Source organism: Ostrea edulis, chromosome 4 (genome assembly GCF_947568905.1).
Source record: "Ostrea edulis chromosome 4, xbOstEdul1.1, whole genome shotgun sequence".
Classification (NCBI taxonomy): domain Eukaryota; kingdom Metazoa; phylum Mollusca; class Bivalvia; order Ostreida; family Ostreidae; genus Ostrea; species Ostrea edulis.
Window position 1 is genome coordinate 69,767,872 of NC_079167.1, and position 25,214 is coordinate 69,793,085.

General features: G+C 38.1%; 2 protein-coding genes across 4 annotated transcripts; one reads left to right on the plus strand and one right to left on the minus strand.

The window, feature by feature from the left end:
- Nucleotides 1-1,720: 1,720 nt before the first annotated feature.
- On the plus strand, nucleotides 1,721-24,115 carry LOC125671938 (N-acetylneuraminate lyase-like). 3 transcript variants are annotated; one of them, XM_048907935.2, is made up of 11 exons: nucleotides 1,721-1,825; nucleotides 18,121-18,185; nucleotides 20,656-20,726; nucleotides 20,841-20,928; nucleotides 21,019-21,073; nucleotides 22,468-22,543; nucleotides 22,697-22,789; nucleotides 22,877-23,022; nucleotides 23,163-23,288; nucleotides 23,505-23,544; nucleotides 23,783-24,115. In XM_048907935.2, the coding sequence occupies exons 1-11, from the start codon at nucleotides 1,805-1,807 to the stop codon at nucleotides 23,926-23,928; spliced, it is 927 nt and encodes a 308-aa protein (XP_048763892.2). In that variant the 5' UTR covers nucleotides 1,721-1,804; the 3' UTR covers nucleotides 23,929-24,115. The 3 variants fall into 3 exon arrangements, with proteins under 3 accessions (XP_048763892.2, XP_048763894.2, XP_048763893.2); XM_048907937.2 differs by lacking the exon at nucleotides 1,721-1,825 and adding an exon at nucleotides 17,309-17,390; XM_048907936.2 differs by lacking the exon at nucleotides 1,721-1,825 and adding an exon at nucleotides 17,737-17,833.
- On the minus strand, nucleotides 24,076-25,214 carry LOC130054296 (adenosine receptor A2b-like). Its single transcript, XM_056163630.1, has one exon. It carries the CDS (start codon nucleotides 24,997-24,999, stop codon nucleotides 24,076-24,078), a length of 924 nt encoding a protein of 307 aa, XP_056019605.1. The 5' UTR covers nucleotides 25,000-25,214.

Below are 25,214 nucleotides of genomic sequence, written 5' to 3' on the forward strand. Positions count from 1 at the left end.
CTGATATTGACGGCATCTATTCTTTTGTTAGGAAATTTAAGTTTAAGGAACTGGAGGCAGGGTTAGAATAGGAATAGGAATATCGTCCATAACCCGTGGGGTTTAAAGACCCTGTGATAGACAACATCAAAAATCTAAGATTTCAGTCTATATTCTGGTGTTGAAATATCCAAGTAGGAACTAGCTTTGACTTCTTCAAATAACATATTAAAAACTCTCAATAGAATATATTAAAGATTTGTGCGAATATGATGTGGACCTGATTGTCTGTTGACGAAAGATAAACATGAATCAAGTGTGTACTTGGTCTTTCAAATGAACGATGTCCATGACTGCGTTTACGTCTTTGTGTATTTGGAGAAAGTCCCACCACATTCACGTTATTTCCTTGTGGACTAGTAAAATTTTCTGTATACATCATCATTATATATGTATGGAACTGCAGCACGTAGAGTCCTTAATCAGTGATATTCTCGTTGTTTACTTAAAGTTGGATTGTTTATATGATGGTTGGTTTTTTTTGGGGGGGGGGTGAATTCTGACCCTCATGGACAACATGGATTGCTTAGGGGAATTAAAATGTTTATAGAGAAGTTAGATATCATCATTATTTATTTGGCATCTGTGTCCCGATATTCGTTTGTTAAGTTAACCCTTAGTTTCCCCGACGTGAATTAAACCAAAGAGGTTACACTTAATAGCGTAGACAACGTTAGAAGATTTACAGGCCAAATTCTCAAAGCTTTTGGTACAAAACACTACGTCTGGTAAGATTAATAGTAAATGACTTTCTAGTTATCAATATATTCCAAGTTTTACAATTTTTTACAGAACATTTGGAAATCTGAAAAGAAATCATGAAACATTTCTTAATGGAACATGATAGTCTTTAATTTGGATATATGGATTTTCATTTCTGTATCAAAGTTGACTATTTGAAGACTGACCATATGACGAATGTTTGATATCTCGAAGGATAATCCGAGGGACACCAACTATTCTGTTAAGAGTCTGTGCCCCTTGTAGACTCCACAGAGGGACTCTTTTTATACTGTGCGACGTGTCAGCCTGTACTGTTATATTCACTGAAGAACATATATCAAGCGAAAAGTATCCTCGGGGACATAGTGTCCACCAGCAGAGATACACGCTCAATTGTTAAATGAAAAGTGAAGATAACCAACAGTGATCAATCCCATAACTCCTACAAGGAATACAAAATAGAGAGTTGGACAAACACAGGTCCCTGGATATACCAGAGGGGGTTCAGGTGCATGCAATGCAATAAACATTATTTAGTTCACGCCATAAAGCTGTTGAGTACAGAATTTATCTGAAATGAAAGTGATATTCTGATAAACACGGAATTAAACATTTTTATGGCAAACTGTATGCAAGATAATTCATTACCAAACACCACCTTGATGATGCTACTACTTTCAGTACTTTGATTTTTAAAAAACAAACTAGTTATCAAAATGGTTAATGATATGACAATACACGTAATGTCCCTCTAGATCTATGACAATGGGTCTTATAAAATGCTAAGACATGCTTAATACTTTACATGTTTTATGGGTGTTCACTTATTCCTACGGCACGTTGATTTCAAGTGTTAAATTTAAAAAATTGAGCTTCTTGAACCATCATCTAAACGGTCTGAGTAAGGCGCATGTTGATGAATATCGTAACGGGAACAACAGAGATAAGAAACATGCTATCTTCAGCTGTGAACAGGTCAGTCGTGTTTGTATTACAGTCTGCCGTTAAAGGTCGTGTCTTAGCGTACACACAACTAAGGAATATGGGAGAAAGCGGAACAAAGGTGTGAGTTATAAAACTTGTCCTAATTCTTATAATTAGTCCCCTACAAAGTTCTTTTTATGAAATAGTTCAGGAAATCTAGTTTTGAAAGAGATTCCAAACATCCAAAGGGTGTTGCTATTATTGAGTTCTCAAAAGTATAAAGTATATAATTGATTTATAGAGGATTTGCTAACACCAACAACTGTAAGTAGCTGATATTTTTACTATATGATTAAATGCAAATAATGAATTTAAATAAATAATTAAGCTTTTCTTTAGCACACAACACAAAGTTAGTAAGTAGCGCAGCGCAATATGTATTGAAGTGAATGAATGTGAATGGCAATATAAAAATATAAAACTAAACTAAGTACAACTACCACAAAAATACCAGGATTATCAACTGCGAAAATTACTCATCAATATCAAAGAATAGAATAAATCATTATTATTATCATTACTAAACACGGGAATTGTTTAGTTAGAAAGTTCTGAATAAGAGAAAAATGCAAGAGCTTTCAGTTATGAATTTAACTCTTATACATGTACATGTAGCGAAGAACGAGCAACGAACGCTGGTACGTGTACGAAAATGAGGCAGTTTCAGTTATCAAAAATCTTTTCTGTAAATTAGCTCACCTGAAGAGTGATAACCATTGCTTTGTAACAAAAGAAATCAACAAAGGAAATCTTTTGAGCAAGTGTTGTAAGGAAGCAGGATTAAATAATGAAACAAACACTTTCTCTGTAATATCTGGTGAATAATACCTCCATCCTGTGACTGGTATAAAAAATTGTGCATTAGCTCACCTGATTTTGACATTGCGCATAACCTAGTAAGAAAACGTGTAACACGAGTTTTATGACTGCTTTTAGAGCTGTAATCTGTGAAGATTTAGTACCCTCTACCTCAATCAATGGATACATTATCCTTGTCACCTCTCAAGGAGTAGAAATGGGGACTCGAAATCCGTCCCGACCCCCGGGAGCCACTTGGTGGTACCACTACAGCCCCAAATTGAAAGTGGCAAATGATAGTCCTAGGGGTCCTCTACCTTGCCTTGATGTTCCTTCCGCCTTGTCGTCAAAGATTAATGCTGTAAAAGCAGTCATAAAACCCCCTCTTTCATTACGAGAAACGAAAAATGTCAAAGTTCAGGTGAGCTAAACAATACTTCCGGGTATCCTAGAACTCTTCTTTACATGGCGTCGAGTAGCCCATGGTACCCTCTACCTCAATCAATGGATACATTGTCCTTGTCATTCCTCGTTGAGTAGAAATAGGGACTCGAAAGCTGCCCCGACCCCTGGCAGCCACCTGGTGGTACCACTAAAGCCCCAAACTGAAAGTGGTAAATGATAGTTCTAGGGGTCATCTACTTTGCCTTGATGTTTCTTCCGCCTTCTATTCAAAGATTAATGCTGGAAGAGGAGTCATAAAACCCCCTCTTTCATTTCGAAAAACGAAAAATGTCAAAGTTCAGGTGAGCTAAACAATACTTCTGGGTATCCCAGAGCTCTTCTTTACATGGTATCGAGTAGCCCATAGTACTCTCTACCTCAACCAATGGATACATTGTCCTTGTCACCCCTCCTCGAATAGAAATAGGGACTCGAAATCTGCCCCGACCCCCGGGAGTCCCAAATTGAAACAGCCCCAAATTGAAAGTGGCAAATGATAGTCCTAGGGGTCATTTACCACTTTCAATTTGGGACTGTAGTGGTACCACCAAGTGGCTCCCGGGGGTTGGGACGGATTTCGAGTCATCATTTCTACTCAACAAGGGGTGACAAGGACAATGTATCCATTGATTGAGGTAGAGGGTACTAAGGGGTACTCGATGCCATGTAAAGAAGAGCTCTGAGATACTCGTAAGTATTGTTTAGCTCACCTGAACTTTGACAGTTTTCGTTTCTCGTAATGAAAAAGGGGGTTTTATGACTGGTTTTCCAGCATTAATCTTTGAAGACAAGGCGGAAGGAACATCAAGGCTAGGTCAAGGACCCCTAGGACTATCATTTACTACTTTCAGTTTGGGGCTGTAGTTGTACCACCAGGTGGCTGCCGGGGATCGTTACAGATTTCGAGTCCCTATTTCTAGTAATTGAGGGGTGACAAGTACAATATATCCATTGATTGAGGTAGAGGGCACTAAGGGGTACTCGATGCCATCTAAAGAAGAGCCTTGGGATAGTCTGGACAGATTTTGACTCCCCATTTCTACTCTAGGAGGGGTGACAAGGACAATGTATCCATTGATTAAGGTATAGGGTACTAAGGGATATTCGATGTCATGTAAAGAAGAGCTTTGGGATACCTAGAAGTATTGTTTAACTCAACTAAAGAAGGGGTTTGTGATACCGGAAAGTATTGTTTAGGTCATCTGAATTTTTCATACATATAATTATCTGATGTATAGAGACTGCTCGGTATAATGCATTTCGTCTTTCCATCGTAAAGATTTTCCATTTCTAGATTTATGATTCCACCCATTCTGTTGGAAGCCGTTGCGGTACCACGTGGTGGCCCTAGTGGGTCGTGATAGATTGATGGTCTTTACGTCTAGTCTTTCATATACTTAGGAAGGGTCAAAGAGACGTGAGATGATTGGTCTTTGAGGAAGAAGCAAATTATTTAAAAAAAATATAGAATGATTTTCCTTAGATAATTGCGCGTAGTACAAAGTATCCCAATATTGTGAACGAACATAGGTAGGTACTATGGAGAATTGATATAGATTTAGCTAACGACCGCCATTTAAATGAACTGGTGACCGCCATTTAATTTAAGTGGTGACTGCCATTCATTATCTGGCGGCGCAACTTAATTCAAGTGACGGAAGCCACTTCTTGTATGGCAACCGCCACTTATTATCTAGCGGCAGCCACTTAAGCTGAATGGCGTCCACCACATAATTTACCTAATTGTCTAACTGCCGGCGGTCACTTAATTCAGTTGTTGGCCGCGAATTGATGGTTGTTTTTTTTTTAATTTATGTGGCGATCACCACGTCAGTTACTGTAAACCAACTTTTATTCGCAGCTACTTTTATTTCGCGATTTACCTGCGGTAAACTGGTTGGCGGCGAGTAATTTTCACGATCAACCGTTTTTCGGGCCTGTGACAGACGTTCAAGGACTGGTTCACGACTACAGATATATAATCAATTTTGTACTGTTGGATTGAGCGCCAAATTAACATAAACTCAAATAATAGAAGATATCTTTAATTATTTGAAGATATCATCAATTCATTTGAAGCGCGCAACAAATCCATTAAATATCTCCGCAAATAATTGATATCTTCAATTCTAAATTATTGCGCACATTAATTGAATTGTTGATAGCATTAATCATTCCGCTGAATTGATGAGCGCTATTAATGATTTCATTTAAAGAGATCAACAATTCGATTATTGCGCGCATTAATTGAATTGATGCGCGCTACAATTTAATTGAAAAGAGCAATAATTCAATTATTGCAAGCATTAAATGAATTATTGCTCTCTTCAATTGAATTGTTGCGCGCATTTAATTCAATTATTGATATCATATTAATGCGTGACGCCTCCATATGAGTGAAATATTCTCGTGAGGGACGTTAAACAATATACAATCAATCAATCAATCATATTAATGCGCGCAATAATATTGATTTGATGCTCTCCTCAATCGAATTAATGATATTATTGATTCAGTTGATGTGCGCAATAATTATTTTAGAGAGAGGCCAACTACATGAATATAATTAGAGACATCTTCAATTCAACAAATTCACAGTAATATTGAATTGTTGCTCGCATTAATTCTTTATATGAAAGCGTTATAATTAGTTAAAGATATCTTCAATTAAAGAGATCATCAAATCATTTACATCGATCTCCAAATGTAAAGTTGCGAGCAATAACTACACCACTTTGATGCACCCATCACTGGAATCGATGAGAGCAATAAACTGAATTGATGCGTGCATCAAATCAATAATTGCTCTCATCAGTTGAAGTAATGGTGGATTTATTTCTTCAGCCTACACTATCTTTTGATGCTTGCATATTGATACATGTACGACTAAGCATGGCAGGCACTGTATGAGAAAAAAAGTTTTCCTTGTATATTCCCTTTGTTCCATACTGTGGTCCCACCCTAAGTGAGGCAATAATTTGAGCAAATTTGAATCTACACTTCGTGTGGATGTTTGCAAATTAACATTACTAATCCTGGTCGGTTGCGGTAGCTCAGTGGTAGGGCCTTCGCTTCTTAACCGGAAGGTCGTGAGTTATAGCCCCGCTTATGCCATGGCCGCGTCAAACCTAAGACCTAAATATTAGTAGTCATTGCTCCTTTGCCAAACACTCGGCATTTAGAAGTGGGATCTTTCTTATATGACCTTTAAACGGAGGTTCCCTCTCGCAGCAGGCATAGGTAAATGAAAGAACTCTCATTGCTGCGGCCCTGGGCGCTAAGAAATGGTCTAAATTTGTGGTACGTTGTTCGTGAAAAGGATTTTTTAAAAATGTCCAATATATCCCAATCCCTTATTGTGGTTCCAGGACTGTTATTTTTGCATTTCATTAAAGAACCTCTCACATAAGTTTTGTATTTTCTAGTTCAGTGGTTCTTCAGATTGGAGATCAGGTTTTCCAACAGTCTGTTGGAATTCCCATGAGCACGAATAGTGCTCCTTTATTAGCTGACCTGTTTTTATATTCTTCTGAAGCACGGTTTATTCAAACGTTTCTACATGAGAAGGACAAAATCTCTTGTTGTGGCCTTCAACTGGACATTTTGATAAATCGACGACGTTTTATCTATTTACAATAATCCTTTGCATTCATGAAAAGTGAAGTAACGAACAGTGACCAATCTCATAACTCCTATAAACAATACAAAATAGATAGTCAACCAGTCAACGGTCAAAAGGAGTTGCTTACTCCTCCTAGGGACCTGATCCCACCTCTGGTGTGTCCAGGGGTCCGTGTTTTCTATTTTGTATCGGTTACAGGAGTTATGAGATTGATCACTATTCGTTATCTTCACCTTGTGTAGTTAAGAAAACACGGACCCCTGGACATATCGTCGCTGTAGAGGCAGACGGTCATATGTGTATGCAAAGTTTGAGTTCAAATAAGAGAGAAAAACACAAAGAAAAAGCAAAACCTGATCCAAAACTTTTCGATATGGTACAAAGTGTCTAAATCGATTTAGAAACATATAGAAATACTTTAATGTTGTTTTATATCTGTTTTCAAACCTATTTTCACATATACGTCCTTTTGGTTTGGTAGTATTCAATCATTGTTTACTTTACTTAAGGTCGTAACTTCCACTTACCACCTTTTTTAAATTATCCAGAATGGGAATGAAACAGATATTACGTAAGTGAATCATGTTTAAAAAAATCATTCATTCATTCCATTTATAAAATGATATTTCAAAACAAAAATATCTGAATTTGTCATTCAACAAAACACACACCCATGAATAGTGTGAAAAATACTTTCATTATTTCATCCCACAAATCAACATCAGTTCAGCTTGCTAATCTAGTAACATTCACAAATAATCGTCAATGGGTAGCTACATTTATATCAGAAATCTTCGAAAATGTGATCTACAAAAACCAGATAGATTAATAGAACACGCATCAACATCGGATTCCGCATCAACATCAGAAAAAAGAAACAAACCTGTTTTGTGGGTTTGTACAAATGGAATCATGTGATAAAAATGAATTCTTGGAACGCTACTTGGCAAAACTGACAAACAAAAGCCACACAGTGCACAGATTATGAGATGCTCTACCGTAATCTTGAGTCAATCTGAACTGTCTTCTTTATCGGGTTCTTCCAGAACGTTGCACACATTTTGTCTTGACATTTGTACTTGCATTTGCAAGTTAATTCTTTCTATGTTCTCCCAGAGATTTTACTGCCCTTGCAGTTTGCGTATGCCTTTCCTTTATTGCAAAGCTGCTTGGCTTTATTTCTTTTCCATTCTGTTGTGTTTCTTTGCTTTCGTCCAAATCTCAATGTACTAGTCGTACAAGTAGATGGTTCATTAAGACTGCTGTTGCAACTGTCTTCACATTCATTTTCATTAGCACATACATTTTTTGTCTTTCTAAATGTACGTTTCATTTTTTATCTTCCCCAGAGAACTTGAACTATTAAGCCATTTTCTCTTACCTCCACTTGGAAGTACATATTCATCTGAAGAATCTTCAATTAGATCGAAACTGCTTTCATATGTTGTACTTTCTGCATCTTGTGAATCGTTAGCTAACGTATGATTAGATTATGTCAATCTTGATATAATGTTTCCTTCACCTGTACTGGTAAGCTCAACTATCACTTCATCGCAAGGGATGTCACCAATAGCACTAAGTATTTTATCTAATTGCTCCACTGTGAGAAAAGCATTCATGCTCTCGTTGGGTACATGCACCTCACAGTCTTGTGTAACCTCTGTTAGAACATTAGAATCTACGTTCTACTCTGTTTCAACTGCTGATTCTGTGTTGTGTATGATGTCTTTCGCTGATTCTATGTTGCCTATGGTGTTTTTCGCTGATTCTATGTTGCCTATGATGTATTTCGCTGATTATGTGCTGTCTATAGTGTCTTTTGTTAAATCTGTGTTGTGTATGATGTCTTGCGCTAATTCTGGGTTGTCTATGGTGTCTTACGCTGATTCTGGGTTGCCCAGGGTGTCTTTCGCTGATTCTGGGTTGTTTATGGTGTCTTGTGCTGATTCTGGGTTGCCAAGGGTGTCTTTTGGTGATTCTGGGTTGCCTATGATATCTTTTGCCGATCCTATGCTGCCTATGATGTATTTCGCTGATTCTTTGTGGTCTATAGTGTCTTTTGTTGATTCTGTGTTGTGTATGATGTCTTGCGCTTATTCTGGACTGTCTATGATGTCTTTCACTGATTCTGTGTTCTCCATTGTGCCTTTCGCTAATTCTGTTTTGTTCATGATGTCCTTTGCCGATTCTGTGTCCTCGGTGTCTTTTACTGATTTTGCTGTTGTCGGGTGTTCCGTCATGTCTATTGTTCTGTGTGAGAACTTGTTTTCTTACAGTTTTTCTGTATTTTGCTAGGCGTATTATCGTCACTACTATCAGAATCATAATTCCCCCCTTCGTGAGCCCGGTATAATATCATATCTTCATCACCGTTAACGTCTTTTTCAATTTCCGTCATATTTAGGCTAAATGTTGCGCAAAGTGACCAGTTTCTATATGTTCTTTATACGCCTTGTTGTAGTATTTTATCTTATCAGACAGTATACCAATTCTTATTTTAACCTTCAGTACATGGATTTACCATATGAATTTTACTTCAACTGGCACCGAAGGATGAAATACATGGTCTTTAAAGGTTGTACGGGCCAAATTATAATTGTTCAAACTAATTTCCTGCTGCATATGTCGATTCGATATATCCTTATGGCAAACGGGATGAGCTTTTCCATCGTCAACTTCCCATATTTATGTACCAATATTCCATTATCACCTGCATATGGTGTATAAATCTCTCAACTGATTCGATGCGCAAGAACTTGTTATACGTGTGATCAGTTTTTAAATCGATACACGTTACTTGCAAACAAGTTGATGCTACAGGGGTTTAAACAATCTCGTGTAAAGTCAGCATTTCGCAAATTCTTTGGTCGTTATAATGATCTAGTTTGCCAATACAACAGTTCATTGGGTCAAATGCTGTCTGACGTGTTTCATACCAATTGTTAGGCAGTTCTTGGCTCATTGATTTGACTACGGATTACACCGTTTAACTGATCAAGAGATAGAGTTCAGTGGTGGTGTGACCGGTCAACAGGGGATACTCCGTCCTCCTAGGTACACGATTCCACCTCTGGTATATCCAGGGGTCTATGTTTGCCCAACTCTCTATTTTGCATTCCGTTTAGGAGTAATGAGATTGATCACTGTTAGTTATCTTCACCTTTCATTACCTTCCCCATTTTCCCTTTTCTTGAATGCGAAGGCGCTCCTTCGTTTGTACAAACTTCAAATTCCTACACATAGGGATAGCGTGTGCTAAGGTTCGTTGAAATTAAACCATGGTGCTAGAGAATATGAAATTGTGGGGGGGGGGGGGGAGGGGGGGGAAGACGAGACAAGCAAAACACATTTATCTGTCAAGAACAATTGTATGTAAAGCAATGATTATATGTAGTAATTGTGCGCGAGTTTTACAATTAAGAGCATTGTTGTCTGTGAAACTTTTGGTTAATTTACAAAGTAGACCCCAACTCTCGGACCTTTGTAAATGTTTCCATGTTGTATAGATTCAATTTTTTTGTATTCCCGCAACTATAGTAGGGGTATATATATTGTTTTTCCCGTCGCTCTGTCAAAATTTTTAATCTGGTTCATAACGTATGAATGGTGATCGATAGAGGTATCATATCTCATATGCAAATTCCTTATTTTCATACCAAGTTTTTTTTAACCAGATGAGCTTGGTATTTAACCTACGAGTACATTTAAGAAAACCTATTTAAAACATCCTGGACTATTTCAAGTAATGTTTTCATAATTGCATATTATATATTTCTTGTGGTAAGCCCTTAGCATTTCGTGCATAAAAGGTATACAAGGTCATAGATCATGCATGAAATGTTAAGTGCTTACCACAGGAGATGAAAGTAGAAATGGCATAGATCATGGTATTGCATGAAAGTTATTACCATAAGGAATTTGTATACAAAGTATGGAAGCTCTACCTTAAATAGTTAATAAGATATTTAATCGTTTAGGCTTTCTTAGAAGTAGGAGGAACTCGAAGGCTAACCTTCACCTTCTCAAGAAAAAACAAGGTTATGTTAGCCATAATTCAAGTGCGGTTATGACGTGATTTTTTGATCCGAAGTTGTGGCCACACTGTGTTAGCAAAATTAAAATTACATCAGGTGAAAATCAACAGAGCCAAGGTGACTCACATGAGCGATGTGATCCATGGGCCTCTTTTTTTTTATATAGCAGTAGTGAATGGTAGGAATGCTAGGAATGTGATCTTGAACTAAAGAACTGAACGCATGCTATGAAGGACGAACCACAAACCAAGCCTAATCAATGAAGTTTGGGCAAAAGAGAAATGTTTAGATAGTATTATGTTACACCTGACGAGAATTTTAAACAATTTTGAAGACAACTTCTGCAGCTGCCACCCCCACCACCACCTAAAGTATGAGCCAAGCAAAAATATTTGGCCCGTAGAATGTCTACAAGCTTTTCTAAACAAGTTTCGAAGTGACATTGACCTTTTGACCCAAATATCAGCAAAACTTCGACAAAAGCTACATATTCAATTAGTGATAACTACCATATAAACTAAGTGGAGGCCACCAGATATTAAATAGTGGCTGCAAGTTAAATTAAGTGGCGATCAATACATAAATCAATATCAATTATCTATCCTTTCACTTGCCGCCTTTCGTATAAAATGCATACTGTAGAATCATTTAAATTCGTGGGGCCAATTTTCGTGGATTGCTGAATTTTCACGGATTCGTGCGGACGTAATTTCGTGGATTTATATATTTGTAAGAAAGATAACTCTGGAATGTCTTTATTCGTTGAGGATATTCCTTCCGCTTTGTCTTCAAAGATTAATGCTGGAAAACCAGTCATAAAACCCCCTTTTTCATTACGAGAAACGAAAAATGTCAAAGTTCAGGTGAGCTAAACAATACTTACGAGTATCTCAGAGCTCTTCTTTACATGGCATCGAGTACCCCTTAGTACCCTCTACCCCAATCAATGGATACATTGTCCTTGTCACCCCTAAAGGAGTAGAAATGGGGACTCGAAATCCGTCCCGACCCCAGGAACCACTTAGTGGTACCGCTACAGCCCCAAATTGAAAGTGGTAAATGATAGTCCTAGGGGTCCTCTATCTTGCCTTGATGTTCCTTTTGCCTTGTCTTCAAAGATTAAAGCTGGAAAACCTGTCATAAAACCCCTCTTTTATTACGAGAAACGAAAAATGTCAAAGTTCAGGTGAGCTAAACAATACTTCCGGGTTTCCCAGAGCTCTTCTTTACATGGTATCGTCGAGTAGCCCATAGTACCCTCTGCCTCAATCAATGGATACATTGTCCTTATCGCCCCTTTTAGAGTAGAAATAGGGATTCGAAATCTGCCCCGACCCCCCTGAGCCACCTGGTGGTACCACTACAGCCCCGAACTGAAAGTGTTAAATGATAGTCCTAGGGGTCCTCTACCTTGCCGTGATGTTTCTTTCGTCAAAGATTAATGCTGTAAAAGCAGTCATAAAACCCCCTCCTTCATTACGAGAAACGAAAAATGTCAAAGTTCAGCTGAGTTAAACAATACTTCCGGGAATCCCAGTGCTCTTCTTTACATGGGATCGTGTATCCCTTAGTACTCTCTACCTTAATCAATGGATACATTGTCCTTGTCACCCCTTTTAGAGTAGAAATGGGAACTCGAAATCTGTCCCGACCTCCGAGAGCCACCTGGTGGTACCACTACAGCCCCAAACTGAAAGTGGTAAATGATAGTCCTAGGGGTCCTCTACCTTGCCTTGATGTTCCTTTCGCCTTGTCTTCAAAGATTGACGCAGTCATAAACCCCCTTTCATTACGAGAAACGAAAAATGTCAAAGTTCAGGTGAGCTAAACAATACTTCCGGGTATCCTAGAACTCTTCTTTACATGGCGTCGAGTAGCCCATGGTACTCTCTACCTCAATCAATGGATACATTGTCCTTGTCATTCCTTGTTGAGTAGAAATAGGGACTCGAAATCTGCCCCGACCCCCGGGAGCCACCTGGTGGTACCACTACAGCCCCAAACTGAAAGTGGTAAATGATAGTTCTAGGGGTCCTCTATCTTGCCTTGATGTGTCTTCCGCCTTGTCTTCAAAGATTAATGCTGGAAGAGGAGTCATAAAACCCCCTCTTTCATTTCGAGAAACGAAAAATGTCAAAGTTCAGGTGAGCTAAACAGTACTTCTGGATATCCCAGAGCTCTTCTTTACATGGTATCGAGTAGCCCATAGTACTCGCTACCTCAACCAATGGATACATTGTCCTTGTCACCCCTCGTTGAGTAGAAATAGGGACTAGAAATCTGCCCGGGAGCCACATGGTGGTACCACTACAGCCCCAAACTGAAGGTGGTAAATGATAGTTCTAGGGGTCCTCTATCTTGCCTTGATGTGTCTTCCGCCTTGTCGTCAAAGATTAATGCTGGAAGAGGAGTCATAAAACCCCCTCTTTCATTTCGAGAAACGAAAAATGTCAAAGTTCAGGTGAGCTAAACAGTACTTCTGGGTATCCCAGAGCTCTTCTTTACATGGTATCGAGTAGCCCATAGTACTCGCTACCTCAACCAATGGATACATTGTCCTTGTCACCCCTCGTTGAGTAGAAATAGGGACTAGAAATCTGCCCGGGAGCCACATGGTGGTACCACTACAGCCCCAAACTGAAGGTGGTAAATGATAGTTCTAGGGGTCCTCTATCTTGCCTTGATGTGTCTTCCGCCTTGTCGTCAAAGATTAATGCTGGAAGAGGAGTCATAAAACCCCCTCTTTCATTTCGAGAAACGAAAAATGTCAAAGTTCAGGTGAGCTAAACAGTACTTCTGGATATCCCAGAGCTCTTCTTTACATGGTATCGAGTAGCCCATAGTACTCGCTACCTCAACCAATGGATACATTGTCCTTGTCACCCCTCGTTGAGTAGAAATAGGGACTAGAAATCTACCCGGGAGCCACATGGTGGTACCACTACAGCCCCAAACTGAAGGTGGTAAATGATAGTCCTAGGGGTCCTCTACCTTGCCTTGATGTTCCTTTCGCCTTGTCGTCAAAGATTAATGCTGTAAAAGCAGTCATAAAACCCCCCTCCTTCATTTCGAGAAACAAAAAATGTCAAAGTTCAGGTGAGCTAAACAGTACTTCTGGGTATCCCAGAGCTCTTCTTTACATGGTATCGAGTAGCCCATAGTACTCGCTACCTCAACCAATGGATACATTGTCCTTGTCACCCCTCGTTGAGTAGAAATAGGGACTAGAAATCTACCCGGGAGCCACATGGTGGTACCACTACAGCCCCAAACTGAAGGTGGTAAATGATAGTCCTAGGGGTCCTCTACCTTGCCTTGATGTTCCTTTCGCCTTGTCGTCAAAGATTAATGCTGTAAAAGCAGTCATAAAACCCCCCTCCTTCATTACGAGAAACGAAAAATGTCAAAGTTCAGATGAGCTAAACAATACTTCCGGGTATCCCAGAACTCTTTTTTTTTTTTACATGGCATCGAGTAGCCTCAATCAATGGATACATTGTCCTTTTCATTCCTCGTTGAGTAGAAATTGGGACTTGAAATCCGTCCCGACCCCCGGAAGCCACTTTGTGGTACCACTACATCCCCAAACTGAAAGTGGTAAATGATAGTTCTAGGGGTCCTCTACCTTGCCTTGATGTTCCTTCCGCCTTGTCTTCACAGATTACAGCTCTAAAAGCAGTCATAAAACTCGTGTTACACGTTTTCTTACTAGGTTATGCGCAATGTCAAAATCAGGTGAGCTAATGCACAATTTTTTATACCAGTCACAGGATGGAGGTATTATTCACCAGATAGTACAGAGAAAGTGTTTGTTTCATTATCTAATCCTGCTTCCTTACAACACTTGCTCAAAAGATTTCCTTTGTTGATTTCTTTTGTTACAAAGCAATGGTTATCACTCTTCAGGTGAGCTAATTTACAGAAAAGATTTTTGAATGCAATATGATTTCAAATGGATTGGCACATGAAAATAGGATCAGTCTTGAGATAATAAAGCACCCCACATCATATAATTTCCCCTATCATATCAATCTATTCATAGGTACTTAATAACTGATTGTAATATTCTGGTGAGCTAAATTATCAATGTGCACTTACTTTCGTGCATGTAAGCTGAGAAATTGTTCAAAAAGATCAGAAAATGAAATGTGTGGTCAATTTTATTTCCTTTCATTACAAATTACTGATATAAATTCATTTCACCATTGGTGTACAATCTCTCAGGTGAGCTAAGTTGCCCATGAGTGTTGCGATTGACATTTATTAATTCAAAACATTAATTAAATTAAAAATTTTCCTCTAGAATAGGTTTCAAATTAAATATTTTTCTATGAGTACTCTCAGTCTTTTGATGATTTTCCTTTCTACGTGCTTATTGGCTGCTGGTTAGTAGCTGTTAGCTTCAGCCTGGTACAAATTCGCCCTAAGTTCTTCCAATAAAGTATTCAAGAAATCAAAAGATTTGGAAATTTATTTCTCCGGGAATGAAACAAATTATTGCTTCTTTTATCGTTTAGTATATTTTTCAAAAGAAAAGACCACCATTTACCTTAAATTTGAAAGTTTTAGGTGTGTGTGTGTGTGTGTGGTGGTGGTGGTGGTGGGGGGGGGGGGGGGGCGCCGTCTCTTAGGTGAAAATCTATCATCACAGTCAATTGCCTTCCATGCAAATACCATCAACAATTAGCTTCCCGAAAAAAAGGTAAGAGAAACATGGACGAAGACCAAGTAAAGGCGTTGAATCTGGCCAACAAGACCATAAACGTCCAAAAACATTTCGCAGTGTGATAGGTATTTTTTCATGAAAATCCGAAAGCGCCCTGAAAGTAGTCTGGTCCCCGCCCCGCCACTCCTTGATCACTCGTTTTAGGGTCCCAAAACGAGTGATCAAAGAGTGGCGGGGGTGGGGACCAGACTACCATGAAAGCACAATTTGCAATGCTCAAAATAACATTCGTTTATCAAAAGGTGTTACTCTATATAAACAAAATATTTCATCTAGCCACTTCCATGTGTTCAGTTTTAAATTCGGTCTGAAAATGAAATAGTATCATTTCTTTGGGTACTTAATGAAAAGAATCAAAATTTTATGTTATAAGATTAAACAAACAGCATGCCACCAAGAAGCACATGTGCATGCATCGCACACATACGTGTTATTTGTGTACAGTGCGCATAATGATGATGATAATTAAAACAACTACTCTCTTCCAACCCCCAAACCCCATATCATTTTAGATCATAATCAAACATTGTTCTGTTTTGATCTAACCTTCAAGTATTCACTTTCTCACCACCATTATGCTCCAAATCATAATTAAGAGTCTTCAGTCATTCGATATGCAATAGCTTTTTCTGCGTATGGTCAGTTAAAAAATTGAGGCAGGCTACTGACAAACAAGTTGATGGTGCAGGGGTTTCAACAATCTCGTTTAAAATCAGCATTTCGCAAATTATATGGTTGTTATAACGATCTAGTTTGCCGATACAACCTATCATTGGGTCAAATACTGTCTGACCTGTTTCATACCGATTGTTAGGCCGTTCTTGGCACACTGATTTGGACTACGGATAACTCCGTTTACCTATCAAGATATAGGGTTCACAGCGGGTTTAATTGGTCGACAGGGATGCTTACTCCTCCTAGGCACCTGATTCCACCTCTGGTGTGTCCAGGGGTCCGTGTTTGTCCAACTCTCTATTTTGTATTGCTTATAGGAGTTATGCGATTGATCACTCTTCGTTATCTTTACCTTTCATTGACACGTCAGCGAAATAGCGTTGTTAACATTTTGACTTCTGCTTGGTTTTCTCATCTGTAATTGGGAAGATCATAGATGTAACATCCTTTACATTTCTGCACATAATCTGGATTCTTTACCACATTTAGTAACATGGGTGGTTTAAGTATGTTGACCATTGAAGTACAATTTACAAGCTGTAAGGATGCGCAGACATGTTGACAAGTGTTCATCGCCAGTAGTGATAAGGCATTATACAAACAGCTACCATTTCCTGTACAATCACGACACATCAATTTCCTTCTGTCCATGTCATCTGGTACCAGGGAGACAACAAACCTGTCCTCTGTAAGACTTTCATAGCAGCTGTTTACAGCAATAATTAATATTTGGGGTAAATTGTGAAATAATAAACTCATCAAAAGTAAATTAAGAGTAAGACATTATTAGATTCATTACGCATGCAACCAATCATGTAGTCAAAACAAATACTGTTCAATCTGTCAAGAATTGAATGCATCATCTCTTTAAAGTATCGCACTTGTGTAATCTAAAAAATTGCCATTTCTGTAATAGGAAAAGAATAAACAGGTAGTTCAGGCGAAGATTGTTACATAGCTCTACCTTACGATGATTGCCGATTGTGGGTGGAAAGTAGCAAATGTTTAAGATGCTAGAGAGAAGCAAAAATGTTGATCTTTATGAGCGTCATAGTACAGAATACTGGTGATGAAGTTGTTCCTAACACAGCAATAGAACTCGAGGCCGAGGATATGAGTAGTATAACGCAGCTAGATAGGGGGTTCAACTGAGTGCAGTTTTGAGTGTAGTTTGGAGTGCGGGATTTTATAGAGGGGTCAAGCAGTTGGCCAGGTGGCCGGGGCCACCTGGCGCGGTCAAGCGGGGTTGGCGCGGTCAAGCTGGGCAGGTGGGGAGAGCTGTTTACGAAATACCCGCGTTTCCGAGAAATGAAAACGAAACCTGACGCCTAAGCTGTTAGACGAGGTCAGTAAATTATGTGCGTGTCAATAAATGTGTAAACTTTCAACCATTGTTCTTTAATTCTTTTTATTTGAAAATTTAACATAAAGGAATACACCAGGAATACAAAACGTTCACACGCTATCCCCCCACCTCGCCTGCTGCACATCGCCAGCTCTCCCCACCTGCCCAGCTTGACCGCGCCAACCCCGTTTGACCGCGCCAGGTGGCCCCGGCCACCTGGCCAACTGCTTGACCCCTCTATAAAACCCCGCACTTCAAACTACACTCAAAACTGCACTCAGTTGAACCGCCTATCGGCCCGCTCTCTAAACTGCACTCAGTTGAACCCCTATCTAGCCGCGTTATACTACTCATATGAATGAAGCGTTGTTTGATGTAGCGAAAATGATATCTTCGATTGTAGATGATTGTTGACATGTTTGAATATCAAGATGAAAGAAAAGGCAAAAAGTGATACAATTGAAATTTCAAGGCCGGTCATAGTCCCGGCAATATGTATACACTTATCAAATTTTATTTTCCTTCTTACATGTATTGTATCATTTATTTATTTTCATTTCATTATGCATAAACTGTTGACATAAGACTATGTACGCAGAATATTACGCAAACGAATTTATTTGGGACCGATAGGGGACATGTATTGCTATGCATTACAAACAGAATGATTGTTTCATTAAACTTGATCGATTGGTTACATTATCAGAATACATACTATGAATTTTTACAGGCCTTTAAGAATTTCAAGGTTGTTGGTTCTGTTGCAGCACCATTTACACCCTTTCGCAGTGATGGGTAAGTTAATTTTCATTAGAAATCCTACTCACTTAAAGTTCTTCCAGGATCTATGGCAAGCAGTTTTATTGTTTATTCAGAAAATAAGATATCTCTATAATTCAAATTTTAGAAGATATCTGATCTTTCACTTAGAGAGAAACCTCATTTATAATCATGATTTTTTTTCATTTATAATAGTGTCTCTTTTACTTTTGAGAGATATTTCTTTCACCTAGAGAGACATCTCTTTAAATCAAAAAGATATATCTTTAACCGAAAGAGATATATTTTAAAGAATTTGCATGAGAGATATCTTTAAGAACATAAGAGAGATTTCTTTACGTGCCCAAATGAGATATTTCTCAAACAAAAAAAGATGTCTAAGATTATGCCAGAAGATGGGCTAAATATGAAAAAGAAGAGCTTGATACCTTGTCAGAATGAATAAAATGTATAAGAACTTTTAGTAAACTTGAAATCACAGAATTTTTCCCAAATCAATAGCATTAAGACCTATGACTTTTCAACACTATACATGACCATTCCTCACGATAAATTAAAGACTAGACTTTTTGACATCATAGACAGTTGCTTCTTCAACAAAAACGGAAAACGGAAATATTCATATCTAGTGATCAGTCATTCAAAAACTTACTTTGTTAAACACCACTCTGATTCCACGCACAAGTACTCTGAAGTTGAAATAAAAAATATGCTAGAGTTCCTCATTGACAATATCTTCGTGGTCTTTGGTGATCAGGTCTTCCAACAGTCTGTTGGAATTCCCATGGGCACGAATTGTGCTCCTTTGTTAGCTGACCTGTTTTTATATTCATATGAAGCAGAATTTATTCAAAAACTTCTACGTGAGAAGAAAAAATCTCTCGCTGTGACCTTCAATTCGACTTTTAGATATATCGATGACGTTTTGTCTATTAACAATGATAGCTTTCATTCATATGTCGATTTGATATATCCCTGTGAGCTCGAAATAAAGGACACCACAGAGTCGTCCACTTCTGCTTCATACTTAGATATTTTATTGAAAGTAGACATTAACGGCAAACTAACAACTCAACAGTATGACAAACGGGATTTTCAGCTTCTCTATCGTCAACTTCCCACATTTATGTAGCAATATTCCATTATCACCTGCATATGGTGTTTATATATCTCAACTGATTCGATATGCAAGAGCTTGTTCTGGGTATAGTCAGTTTTTAAATCGAGGTAAACTACTGACAAACAAGTTGATGGTACAGGGATTTCAACAGTCTCGATTGAAGTCAGCATTTCGCAAATTCTATTGTCGTTATAACGATCTAGTTCGTCAATACAACCTCGGATTGGGTCAAATGCTGTCTGACGTGTTTCATACCGATTGTTAAGCCGTTCTTGGCACACTGATTTTGACTGCGGATAACTCCGTTTACCTGATCAGGATATGGGGCTCACGGCAGGTGTGACCGGTCAACAGGGGATGCTTACACCTCCTAGGCACCTGATCCCACCTCTGGTGTGTCCAGGGGTCCGTGTTTGCCCAACTCTCTATTTTGTATTGCTTGTAGGAGTTATGAGATTGATCACTGTTCGTTATCTTCACCTTGCATAAGAGGAATATCAAAATCCCGTATTAGACATATCAAAACAAAAGTACGTACCATCTATGCTGCTGTGTTTAGTAAACCAGAAGTGATTAAATAATTAGATAGGTTGCATGAGGAATATGTTTTGGTTCCAGCTGGTAAAGCTTGTAACAACAATGTCTTTATTTATTATTTATAAGGTCCATTATTACTACTGCAGTGTAAACAAACTTGGCATTAATTCCACATTTGGTAATATTGTCTATATGGATGAAGGCTATGCATGTCCAATTTTCTGAAGTGTATCTGTATGCTGACGTCATGCGCAAAGAATTTAGTTATGCCTGATTTGTCGGTGTTGGGGCCATTTATACGAGGATACTATCGCGTTAGTCACAATTAACTTATAGAATAATAACCCGATTACTGAATCCCTATTTTCCAATATGACCTCTTCGACTCTACAGAACAAACGTAGAGAGTATCGGATCACTATATTTACTAACCTTTCGCAAAGAATATTCAGCATGTGCCCAAGAATTCATTTTTAACTATTACGGACCCAGTAAATTGCCGTCTTCCTTAAATTGCTATTTATCTTATATGGAAGTTTCTCAATCCGTTGGTTAATATTTTACACCTCCTGCCTACGGTGAACACCTTTTCATACCTAGTGTACCTTCTAGTAAATGTCAAATTCAGCACCTTCCAATATCTATTGTACCTTTCAGAGAAAATTAAGTCAGCACCCCGAGATAGAGGAAGTCAACCTTTTGGTTACTTGTACTTTAAAAGTTTATCTAGCACATATGTTTATAGAAATATACTAAATATTTTATTTGTTGATGAAAATTGTTTCAAAAGCTGGAATGGTAATAAGAAAATTAAACCTTTTTTAACAGGGAAATCAACTTTGATAAGTTTGAGGAATATGTGGAATACTTGAAAGATCATCAATTCCAGTATGTTTTTGGTGAGTATGAAAGTTTATAATTAATTGCAGGAAAATGTCACACTTGCTTTTCTCCGTACTTAATATTGTGGAATTTGTGGGTACGTCCACAGTATGTATTTACTTTTCAAACAGTTAATGGAACGTTAGCGGAGGGAATGTCGATGACTTTGGAAGAAAGGAAGAAGGTAGCAGAAGCATGGATGAAAGCGGCGAAAGGAAAGTAAGGATACCACGTGGTCATCTATATTTAGATTTCTTTGTTATTTTCTTGATTACTTTTAAACAAAGAAATGTTTTATCTGTACAATAGATTGAAAATTATCCTGCATGTCGGAACCAGCAATATCAAAGATTCTCAAGATCTAGTAAGTAGTGTAACCTGTCACTTGATTTTCTACTTTTAACATGTTTGGATCAATAATAATTAGTGACATTGTATTGTGCATTACGATGTATTCCTTCAGAAATGGTCCCATATATTTTGACATGTCTCATGTTTACACGTGTTCCGAGAGTTAAGTTATTCATTTACGAGTTTAGAGCAATCTCGAGTCATTTCATGTACTTACGTGCATTCCCTTGAATAATTCCTGTTCTAATTACCAGTTTTAGTTTCACGAGGGGTAGTAGTAGTAATAATATTGGGGAATGTCGGGTGGATATTCACATTTCATGTTTTTGGCTGCCATCATCTTTTTACGAGTGCAGTATCACTCGTCACTTCCGGTTTGGTGACGAAGATATTTACGATGGTTGTGAGATAGTATTTACTATGTGAATCATTTAGACATATGAATTAATGTTCTTTAACAATTTGAGGTTGAGAATTCGTTGTTATTTATTACATACTACATGTAACCAGTCATATCTTAAGGAACTATATTTGTTTACGGTATCGTTGATAGTAACTGTATTCGTGCGCACACAAGACAGAATATGTTTAACCCACATGCATGAGATATTGTGATATTTATTTACTTGTTTAGATTAGCAAATTGAGCTTCTTAATGTATGTTACTCAGTTTTAATTATCGGTACTCATTGATATTCCTTTCGTGCTTGTATGGTAGCCTGTACGGGAAAAAGTAGTTGTGTGTGGGAAATTGTGTGGGAGCCGATGTCACCGTACAAGTCGCTGATTGGTTAGAGGCCTGTACGGCATATTTTGATTGGTTAACTGTAGTCATGTGGTCTAGGACCGAAGGTTATATAAGTAAACTCGCTACGTTACTACGGTAGATTTCTACAAGTTGAGCGGCGGTAACATTCAAATCTCTTAGAAGAAAATTAAGGTGAGACTACTCATAATGTAATAATCATAGTAAAAACTTAGTTAGAAATCTCCTACCACACTGGACAACCAAAACTTGTATTTCTGAAAATTCAGCACTTGTATAAAGCCTGTCGTAGTATACAGAGTTCACCACATGAAGAGATTTTATTTGTGCCTTGTTTTGTTTATTCATCATAATAAATACATATTAAGACTGAAAAGTTTCTAGTATTCTTCACCAAAAATGGAAGAGAATTGTGACCGAGATATTGTTTATTGAAGTTAAATGATCTTTAGAATTATCCTGACATGAGTGGATCTGCTGAGGATTCAGAAATATACAAGCAAACCCCTATCCTTGGGTAGCTTACAGTATAATCCCATCGGCTAGCTTTTTTCGTGTACGCATATTTTAAAATGTTAATATTAATTTCTATTTATATACAAATTATAGAAGTTTTTGCAAAACTGTGATTCTAAATGTAGGCTAAACACGCCAGCTCTATTGGCGTAGAAGCAATGGCATCCCTCTGTCCTTCATATATTAAACCTACCAATGAAGGTCAGTTATATTTTAGCTCCATTTGATATTTTTCTCTGTTCTATAACGACATTCTCTGTATTAAGCAAAATTCTTCAACATTCTGACGTTTCATATGATTACACCACGCCTTTTTTGCCAACTGTTAAATGAATTGTGAATATGTTTGATCAGAAACCCTGGTGGACACTATGTGCGAGATCGCCAAAGTAGCACCAGAAGTACCTTTCTTCTACTACTGCATCAATTTTGTTACTGGAATTTACTGTAAGTGCGAAGCAATAACTTTTGACAATGGAATAATTTCCAGAAGAATTTTTTTTATTTTCAAATGATGTTGTTGCCTCTATACAGTGGATCCTTTCAAATTCCTCCTGCTAGCAAAAGACAGAATTCCGAATTTGGTCGGTCTTAAGCATTCCTCAAAGGAACTGAACAACGCTTATAACTGCACTCTGGTAGATCCTAATAGGTTCCAAGTATTGATGGGAACTGATGCAGTAAGTTTTTAAACCATTCACACTACCAGTATCTTATGAATTCTATGTAGCTTGAAAGGAAGAATGATGTTGCACGACTGTGTTATTTGCACGTGATACTCATTAGCATCGTTCGATCTAAAATATAAACTTGTCAACAGCAATTTTTACCGTATTTCACCTTTGGGATTAATGTCCCTGTGACGGCGCCATACATGGGAACCCTATTCTACAAGTTGAAAAAGGCATATGATTCCAGAGACAGGGAAACCGCCCAGGCAATTCAGGTAAGTGTTACAATAAATCAATTCAGAGGTGAAAATGGTGAATTCTGTTTTGTCGGTCAACACGAAATTTCCTTACCATCTTTATACATGTACGTTAAACCTTCATATTGCCTCCACCACTTCCAACTCCACGATTCATTCATTAGGTATTCCACAATCCTTAATTGTCGAGCAAAGATTTACAAAAAACTGAGTCCTCAATTTTTTCTTTTGTAGACTCGCATTTTGGAACTGAATAACATAAGAGGCAAATATGGTAAATAGTTATTTCACATTTATGTTCTGCATTATTTGAAAATTCATCCGTGCGTAATTTTCTATACTAAAAGTTTTCCGCCAGACATATACCATTTCACGGAAACTAATTTTCACGATTTTCAACTACATGTACATGTACATGCAAAAGTCAAGAATGTGTCAATGTGAAAATTAACTTTATGAAAAGTTTGATGTGGATAATTGCTTCATTGGATTAATTTCAATTTTTACTTTAGGAGCCGGGATAGAAATAGCAAAGGCGATGTTTGGTATTTTAAGTGGAATTGATATAGGTCCAGTTAGACTGCCAATCACACGATTAACAGCAGACAGACAAAATATGTTGAAGAAGGACTTGGAGGCATTTGGTCCAGTGGAATAAGATTTACTACACAATTACGTGTACATTACTTGTTCCCAAGTTCATGCTCAAAGATTTCTGGTAGAACCAAAATCTCATATTCTGAAAAGACATATAAGCGGTCAAATTAATTTCTACTATATTCAATTCAAGATGTGTACATGTACATTAACATAATTTTGTACGACATAAAAATACTTGTGTAAAAGCTTTCTTGAAGTCTCGATTTTGCAAGGGGTATATGAATGGATTCACCACTGAATTTAGAATTCCCAGAAAAGCCGAAGTATCTGTAAACTTTACAACAGTCGGGTTGACTTCGCTCTCTGTTATGTCGTATATCTGTGTCACGGCAAAAGGCGTCCAACAAAAAACAAACACAATCAAGATAAGGGCCATCAACCGAGCAGCTCTCAGCTCTCGTTCAAGTCTCAGAACGCGAGAGCTTAACACGAATCCCTGATCGACTGATATAGTTCGTCTTCTGTTAAGAGCGGTTCTGCAGATATGGCAGTAGATGTAGCACATTATTATCAAAATCGAAAAATACTGAAATGGCATAAATCCCACGTATACGTGCGACACGTGCTGTTTCATAACACAGTCAGGAGTTGTTTGAATATCCTGGTTGTAAAAACGGAAAGGGTAAAAAGCTACAACAACTGCATAAATCCACATACAGACAATGGCGCCAGTTGTCCTCTTGATGGTGACTGTTTTGTAATAAGAAATACATCGACATACGCCAAGATAACGGTCGACTGCAGTCAACAGTACTGCAAAGAGTGACGAAAATGACGCCAGTACCATTGTCGATATTCTTGCAGAACAGACAGAATCATTTTCGGCAAATGATACGCTGAGCCTCGACGCCACCTGAACCGGAAGTACCAGTCCCATCACAATGTCGGCTACTGTTAGATTGATGATCAGAAGACATGCTGGTGTCAGTCGGCGCAGGTATTTTATCACTGCTATAAGTACTATTCCGTTCTCCAATACAATAAAGAAAGCCAGTATCAACTGAAAAACAGAGAAAACCCATGGAGTATTCGAAGACGGAACAATTCCCTGATTTCCGCTTAAATTCATCTTGATGAATAACCAACGATTATTATACTAAATACTGTGTAGGAGTCTGAGATCAGCAACAGATGCCAGACGCAATCAAACTGTAAAACGCGATCAATCTGCTTAGGACGAAGTATCACTTTTAGTATCATAAACTCCCCACTGGTTTAACGCTACATTTTGAGTTTGATTTGTCATGTGATTGATTGATAGAAATTGCGTAGAATGTTCTTAAA